The 8,578-nt window shown below is 36.2% G+C and overlaps 2 protein-coding genes across 2 annotated transcripts; both read left to right on the forward strand.

Moving 5' to 3' along the window:
* Positions 1-1,133: 1,133 nt before the first annotated feature.
* On the forward strand, positions 1,134-2,621 carry LOC141713785 (uncharacterized). Its single transcript, XM_074517360.1, has one exon. It carries the CDS (start codon positions 1,134-1,136, stop codon positions 2,619-2,621), a length of 1,488 nt encoding a protein of 495 aa, XP_074373461.1.
* Positions 2,622-6,629: 4,008 nt separating this feature from the next.
* Positions 6,630-8,317, forward strand: LOC141713786 (uncharacterized). Its single transcript, XM_074517361.1, has 4 exons — positions 6,630-7,209; positions 7,304-7,445; positions 7,529-7,766; positions 8,159-8,317. Exons 1-4 carry the CDS (start codon positions 6,630-6,632, stop codon positions 8,315-8,317), a joined length of 1,119 nt encoding a protein of 372 aa, XP_074373462.1.
* The last annotated feature ends 261 nt before the right edge of the window (positions 8,318-8,578 follow it).

Here is an 8,578-nt window from a genome sequence, read left to right on the forward strand (position 1 = left end):
TATTTGTATTATCGTTATTACTCTGATACAAGGGGTTTGGTTGTTTTACCGTTGTCGGATTTGTTTGTTAAAAAAAGCACAAAATGTGTGGTACTCATTAATAGCCCCAGATCTTTGTCTTAAGCCATTCAAACCTCTCAGATCTTTGTCCTAAGCCATTAATTTTCTAGCCTTTGGCTCGATTTCTTCATCTTCTTCACTCGATTTCTTGAATCGATTTCTTCATCTTCTTCACTCGATTTCTTGTCTCGATTTCTTCATCTTCTTCACACAATTTCTTCACTCAAGCTCATCATCCTCTTCATCAAAATAACTTCAAAAAAACTCGATTGAAACCATAACTTCATCTTTTTTATTGGGTCAGTGTTAAGGTAGTTACTTCATCTCCATTATGTTTAATTTCATTAAATTTTTAGGGTTCTTAATTATATTTGGGCAATGTTTTAGTGTTAATTTTTATTTAATTTGTATTTGCAGTTAGTAATTAGTAGTAATTAGTAGTACAATTAGTAGTACAATTATGTGTTAAGCTCATTAGTTGTAACTTCTAATTATGTGTCATATTTTGAATTAAAACAGATGGACAGGTCTTGGTTAAAGGCAGATAGAAGAACAAAACAATTCAAAAAAGGAGTCGAGGATTTGTTGTTGTGTGCATTTTAGAACGGATTTAGTGAAAATAAAATTTGTTGTCCATGTATAAAATGCGCACATAGTAAACATTGGCATGCTCGAAAAGTAAGGGACCATCTTTTTCTCAATGGTATCGATCAAACGTACAAGTGTTGGATTTGGCACGGAGAGTGCAATACAGAAGGAGGTGAGCCTACCACTATAGGGACGGGCAGTTCAGAATCGGTAGATCAAATCCCAGTCGGTAGGAATGATGATGTATCCCTGGACTCCTCGGAAATGTGTAACCATATTCAATCTGAATATGAACCTCTTTATCCAGGATGTGAAGGATACACTAAGATGAAGGCTTTGGTAAAGTTTTATAACTTGAAAGCAAAATATGAAATATCTGATACTTGCTTCTCTGAAATGCTACTTTTGGTCGGGTCTATGCTTCCACAAGGCAACACATTTCCTTCTTCATTCAGTGAAGCTAAAAAAGCTTGTGTGCCTTGGGAATGGAGTATGAAAAAATACACGTATGTCTGAATGATTGTTTACTATACCGTGGAGAGAGAGATGAAGATGAGACGAAGTGCCGCATTTGTCAGGCCTCTCGATGGAAGTTAAACAAAAACGGAGATGAATTGGAAGGGATTCCTGCCAAGGTTTTATGGTATTTTCCATTAATACCACGTCTGAGGAATTTGTTCAACTCACCTCAAACATCTAAGGACTTGACTTGGCATGACAGGGAAAGGTTAAAGGATGGTAAATTGAGACACCCTGCTGATGCACAAACATGGAAGGAAGTCGATGCAAGGTGGCCAGACTTTTCTTCAGATCCTAGAAACTTACGGTTAGCTCTATCTTCTGATGGATTCAATCCTTTTCGTAGCTGTAATCTTGATTACTCATGTTGGCCTGTTTTGATATCAATTTATAATCTTCCACCATGGCTTTGTATGAAACGGAAGTATATAATGCTATGCTTGTTGATATCTGGACCAACTCAACCCGGAAATGATATTGATGTGTTTCTTCAACCACTTATAGATGATTTAAAAAAGTTGTGGCATGGGAAACAAGTGTACGATGCTTACAAGAATGAGCAGTTTTTGCTAAGAGGCATCTTGTTATGGACTATTAGTGATTATCCAGCCTATGGTAACTTGTCGGGAAATATAATCAAAGGGTATCATGGTTGTCCTATCTGTGTTGATCAAACAAAAGCTACAAGGCTTGTCAATTATCGTAAGTGCGTGGTCATAAGGCAGCGAAGGTGGTTGCCCCCTCATCATCCTTATCATCGGAAGAAACAAGATTTTGATAACACCGTAGAAAAAGAAATAGCTCCAGTTCCATTAACCGGAGAGGAGGTACTTGAAAGAGTGCAATATTTAAAGGGACATGTCTATGGTAAAACACAACGCCAACCACGATTGAAGAAAGGTGATGCTCGACCTGTATGGAAGAAGGTTTCTATATTTTTTGAACTTGAGTATTGGAAATTTTTGCCGGTTCGACATGTTCTCGATGTGATGCACATCGAGAAAAATATTTGTGAATCTTTACTCGGTACGATGCTTAATATACCAAAAAAGATGAAAGATAAGGAATCTGTGCGCATTGACATGGCTGAAATGGGGATTAGAACAGAACTAAGGCCAAAAACTCCGGGGATAAAGGAGAAGTTACCATTGGCATCTTGGAATCTAACCCATTCTGAAAAAAAGGTTGTTTGCTCATCCTTCCTTGGCATGAAGTTGCCTGATGGTTTTTGTTCTAATATTCAGAACCTGGTTTCAATGGAAAATCTTCGTCTTACCGGAATGAAATCTCACGACTGCCATACGATTTTGCATCACTTGCTCCCAATTGCGATTCGTTCGTCACTACAAAAACAGGTCAGGAAAACTATTACAAGTTTTGTCTATTTTTCAAAGCGATCTGTAGTAAAGTTATTGAGGTTGATAAGCTGGAGAAAATGCAATCGCAACTGGTAGAAACTCTTTGTCAGTTTGAAAAATACTTTCCTCCCTCGTTGTTTGATTTAATGTTTCATATCTTGGTTCATCTTATAAGAGAAGTCGAGCTTTGTGGACCAATTTTCCTTAGGTGGATGTATCCTTTTGAGATATACATGAAGACATTCAAGGGATATATAAGGAATCGAGCTCGTGCAGAAGGTTGCATCGCTGAGGCCTATATTGCAGAAGAGGCAGTTGAATGTTTGGTGGATAATGAAGAAGTGACAATTGGGGTACCAAAAAAAGGTAGGCATACCAAGGATTCTATTTGCAAGCCATTATCCGGTGCAACAATTATAACCCCGAGCTGTACTGATTTGCACGTAGCACATTTATGTGTTCTACAAAATACCACTGTTGTTAGGCCATATATTGAGTAACTTCTTACACTTTCTCTCTCTTTACTTGAAAAATTGCATATATATTTTCTGTTATTAGTTCAACCAACTTATATTGGCTTATCTTTAAATGCAGTGAACACATGGCCTTTTTAATGACAAAATATCCGGAATATGAAAATGATGAAATGTGGCTTAAAAACAAGCAAAATGAGACATTCCCAAAATGGTTTAAGGAAAAGGTATTACGTGCGTCGTTTGATGTATTTTTTTCCCACTGTTTTATAACTTACTACCTCACCTGAATTATTTTACATGTTTGAATTCCTTTTTTTCAGATTGCTTCAAATTTGGCCGATGAAAAAGAGATATCGGCCGAGATAAGGTGGATTGCAGATGAGCCCAACAAGGATGTTCCTACATTCAGTGGCTACAGAATGGATGGTGTTACCTTTAGTACCAAGGATCGTGATGATATGCGTCAAGTTCAATGCAGTGGTGTGTGTGTAGAAGCAGACACAATGGTTGTGCAGGGTAAGGATCAAAATATTGCGCACATATCACATATATATTACGGAGTTATAAAAAGTATATGGGAGTTGGACTATAATCACTTTAGGGTCCCTATTTTTCTTTGCAATTGGGTAGATATAAACAAAGGGATTAAGGTCGATGACTTGGGATATACATCGGTTAATTTGAATAGGTTGGGTTTTTTGAATGATCCGTTTGTTTTAGCAAAACATGTTAAACAAGTTTGTTATATCGACGATCCCTCTGAAAAATTATGGACGGTGGTGTTGAAATTGCCCGAGAAAAAGTACCATGAAGATAATGATGATGCAGATGAGGAATCCGTCGAAGTGGAACTCGAGAATGACTGTTTCATGCCCAATTTTCCCGAGATAGATGATAGTGGTGATGATATGGATAGTTACATGCGGGATGTTGATGAACTAATTCAACTTTCTTGAAGTATTTTTATTTGTACTTTCAATTACTATACTTTGTATGAACATGCATAATAACTTTGGCTTGGTTCTGTTATTTATTTTCAATTCTTGATTGTTGGTTGATTTGCTTGTTGCATCTGGTTTGGGTGGTTTTCCTTGTTGCCTTTGGTTTGGCACGTTTGCTTTGTTTCTGGTAATGTTTTTAAAAAAAATCACCAGAGTAAGACAACGGTTTTATTGATTAGCCCATTGTGTGAAAGTATAATCTACAACATAGAAAAACACTTGTATGTCGTTTTTAATTCAGACAACACTTATACTTGTACGTTATTTGACACCATCTTTAAATACCAACAGAAAAAACACTTGTTTCATTTTTACAACTGTTAATTGAGACGTTGTCTCAATATCTTTTAGACATATCATTTAAAAACCGTTGTGCAAACTTACTCACTTGCACAACATGATGTTAGAAAGTGTTGTCTGCCTCTAAGAACTAGATAATAGATTTTATAGCGTTGTGGTAATGCTATAAGTTTGTCATTCACACAACATGAGGTTTATGAAAAGATTTGTCTGACTTGTTTTACTAGACAACAGTTTTGTTTTGCTTATAGTAATATATATCAGCCAACACCTGTTTTTTGGTTTTTGAAAAACTGTTGTATAAAAATTCTGGGCAACACTTTTTCGGCCAAGCGTTGTGTGATAGGTGTTGTATGATCGCGTTTTTCTTGTAGTGTGTCCTTAATTTTTTTATGTGTATATATAGGCCGAATTGTGCATATGGCATATTTTTGAGACGTTATAAATCTATATATTTTTGTCCTGTGCTCGTGCATATGGAATATTGCATGAAGAAGGTGCAGAAGGCGTACCCAGCCATTCCCTTCTCGATGATAAAAGCAGTGATTCCTTTGGAGCCAGCAGCCATGTTTGTTTTTGCGTATACAATCTTACATAGATTATAGTTCCGCAGAAATATATAAAAATATTAGACTTCATTCTGAAAAAGCCAAGCCTGCTTAATATATTGTATACATGCGTAAAATCAGCAGCTGAGGTTAGTGTGACACCTCAGTCACGCATTGAACATGTCGAATATTTTGTTGGTCAAGTCCCGTTACTAATTGCCCAAATAAAATGGTCTTTTGGAGCCTCTGATGACTTTTGTATGTTTTTTAGATTGATTGTTAAGTGGTACTGAAACTCGATCCACACAGCTTGGACGATTAGGGTTGCTGTACTTAGAGTAAACTAAAAAAAACTAACAGTAAATATCAAACTGAATCAAGAATTTGTAACAAGTATTCCCCTGTAGTTTTTTCATTTTTCTATAAAATGTACTTGACCGTCCGCCCCGAAGGTCTGCAACTACAGTTCAACTCATTACTCATCTGTGTGCATTTCTTGCAATTTTTGTTTGTATATATTGATTTTATATTTTAATCTTTATGTTCAATTTTTATTTTTGGTGTTGTATTTAAATCTGCTGTAATATATAAGTATGCCTGTCTTTTTTCTTATAATTAGTTGTATTGTAATAGTTGTAATGATTATTCAGATTTTTGTATATATGTTTAGTTGACAATTTTGGTAAAGATGTTTCTTCAAATGGACAAATTTTTTAATTAGTGATATGGTAAAGATGATTGTACAATCTAAAGGGGACACTAATTGTACTCTTAATATACCACCGTCACACATAGGAGTATAGGACAGTGTCTAAAACACCTGTTTGATTCTGAGCTTGGCGGTGATAAAGTTTTTCAGGTTGGAGATGAGAACTTCAAAGCTCGTAAGTTGATACTTGATGCTGGCTCACCCATGTTTAGAGCTATGTTTTTTGGACTTGTTGGTGACACCGGTATGGATAAAGTAGTCCTGGAAGATATCGAATCTTCTATATTGAAGGTAACAAATTTCATATAATTCCTCTGTTTTAGTAAATTTAAAAAAAGTTTTACTAAGAAAACACAGAATGGGTATTTGTTAGAATTTCAAACTCTTTTAGATTTATTATTAATATAATTAACTTCTTGGAGTAATATGAATGAAAGAAAATAAGAATCACATTAATAGTAATACAGCTATGGAGTTGAAGGTGCATGCATGAACCAGTTGGAGAAATCAATGAGAAAGAATCACTGCAGCTGTGAAATTTCAAAAGAACAAAAAAAGTCAAAGAAGGTGGCTATCTAGAAGAATTATTAGTAGAAATGCAAAGCTGGAACCTGGTTGTTAATTAATTATCCCATGAAAAATGGTGGTCTGTAGTTTGACAATCTTTAGGAGCCTGCATGGTAATCTGGTCATACTAGAAGATAAAATTGTTGCTGATCGGATAGTCTAGTTTGTAGGCTGTAGTATTAATTAAGGCATGATGTAAGGCATGCTGTAAACTCTAAGTCTTAAGCCTATAAATAAGGCACCCTCTGTGTAATATTATGTACTAAGTGAATTGTAAGAGTAAAAGAAAAGAGCTGTAGCTCCAGAGAGATAAAAAGGCTGAAGCCTGTGAAAGAAAATCTGTTGTATGCTCTATTTAATATATATACAAAGTGCGTTGAGTGTGAGTTTTATTATCAAAATAATATAAACATACAGCCTGTGTTCTTGAGTCAAAGAAGTTGTGTAAAGCCCATTCACGTTTCCAACAAGTGGCATCAGAGCTAAGGTTCCGTTCGTGAAAAATGGCGACGATGGTGCAACCACAAATCCCGAAATTAATGGCAACAAATTACGGGAACTGGAGTATCCAAATGAAGGTGTTACTCTGTTCATACGATAATTGGGATATTGTTGAAAGTGGTTATGACGAGCCCGTAGATGCTACCACTGAAGCGGCCCTTTCAAATGCGGAGAAGATGATTTTGAAAGAGACCCGGAAAAAAGATAAAAAGGCGTTATATACAATTATTCAAGGAGTTGACGAATCAACCTTTGAAAAAATTTCAAATGCAAAAACGGCGAAAGAAGCATGGGAGATTCTGCAAAAATCATTCCAAGGAGTCGAAAAAGTCAAAAAGGTGCGGCTCCAGGTGTTACGCGGGGAATTTGAAAATTTAAAGATGAAGAATTCAGAAAATATTGGTGAATTTGTTACGCGCTTGAAAGCCGTGACAAATGAGATGAAAAGAAATGGTGAAAGTCTCGATGATGTTCGGGTGATGGAAAAATTACTCCGTTCGTTGACGAGGAAATTTGATTACGTTGTTACTTCTATCGAGGAATCAAAGGACTTGTCCACAATTTCTATTGATGAGCTCATAGGTTCACTTCAAGCTCATGAGCAGCGGATGAACCAGTATGATGATGCAAGCCATTTGGAAAAGGCGTTGTAAAGTAAGGTGTCTATTGGTGACAGTTCTGGCAGTAGCAGTTCTGCACGTGGAAGAGGTGGCTTTAGAGGTGGCTACCATGGTGGACGAGGATGAGGAAGGCAATCCTTCAATAGAGGCCATAATTCTGAAGGGTATCGGCCATCTAGTCGTGGTCAAAATTTCAGAGTCCGTGGAAGAGGCGGATTTCAACAACGAGGTGACAAGTCTCAATTTCAATGTTATAATTGTAAAAAATTTGGTCACTTCAGTTATGAGTGTAGAGCACCAAAAGTGGAAGAAATGAGTCACTTTGCTGCAGCAAAAGAATATAAAGACGTTGGAACTGCTATGTTCCTCACTTATAAAGGAGATGAGGAAAACAAGAAGAATGTTTGGTATCTTGACTCAGGGGCCAGTAATCACATGACTGGTCACAAGGAATTATTCACGGAGATAGACGACACCATCAGCGGAGAGGTTACTTTTGGTGACTCGTCAAAGATTCCGGTGAAAGGAAAAGGTACCGTCACGATCATGTCAAAGAAAGGTGAAAAGAAATATATAAATGATGTTTATTATATTCCTGCATTGAAAAATAATATTATCAGTCTTGGTCGGCTTGTGGAGAAAGGATATAATATACAGATGCAGGACAATTCCCTCATTATCAGAAATCAAGCTCGGGAATTGATTGCAAATATGGAGATGTCAAAGAATCGTTTGTTTACGCTTGATATGCAAACAAATATGAAGAAGTGCTTAAAGTCGGTCATTAAAAATGACTCGTGGTTGTGGCATTTGAGAAGTACTCTTAATATACCACCGTCAGACATAGGAGTATAGGACAGTGTCTAAAACACCTGTTTGATTCTGAGCTTGGCGGTGATAAAGTTTTTCAGGTTGGAGATGAGAACTTCAAAGCTCGTAAGTTGATACTTGATGCTGGCTCACCCATGTTTAGAGCTATGTTTTTTGGACTTGTTGGTGACACCGGTATGGATAAAGTAGTCCTGGAAGATATCGAATCTTCTATATTGAAGGTAACAAATTTCATATAATTCCTCTCTTTTAGTAAATTTAAAAAAAGTTTTACTAAGAAAACACAGAATGGGTATTTGTTAGAATTTCAAACTCTTTTAGATTCATTATTAATATAATTAACTTCTTGGAGTAATATGAATGAAAGAAAATAAGAATCACATTAATAGTAATACAGCTATGGAGTTGAAGGTGCATGCATGAACCAGTTGGAGAAATCAATGAGAAAGAATCACTGCAGCTGTGAAATTTTAAAAGAACAAAAAAAGTCAAAGAAGGTG

Source organism: Apium graveolens, chromosome 3, assembly GCF_009905375.1.
Source record: "Apium graveolens cultivar Ventura chromosome 3, ASM990537v1, whole genome shotgun sequence".
Taxonomy (NCBI): domain Eukaryota; kingdom Viridiplantae; phylum Streptophyta; class Magnoliopsida; order Apiales; family Apiaceae; genus Apium; species Apium graveolens.

Coding starts and splice junctions, on each gene's coding strand:
- LOC141713785 (XM_074517360.1), top strand. CDS start 1,134: ATGGAGTATGAAAAAATACACGTATGTCTGAATGATTGTTTACTATAC.
- LOC141713786 (XM_074517361.1), top strand. CDS start 6,630: ATGGCGACGATGGTGCAACCACAAATCCCGAAATTAATGGCAACAAAT. Junction 7,446..7,528: donor GTCGTGGTCAAAATTTCAGA/GTCCGTGGAAGA, acceptor TGGTCACTTCAG/TTATGAGTGTAGAGCACCAA. Junction 7,767..8,158: donor GTGACTCGTCAAAGATTCCG/GTGAAAGGAAAA, acceptor AAAGTTTTTCAG/GTTGGAGATGAGAACTTCAA.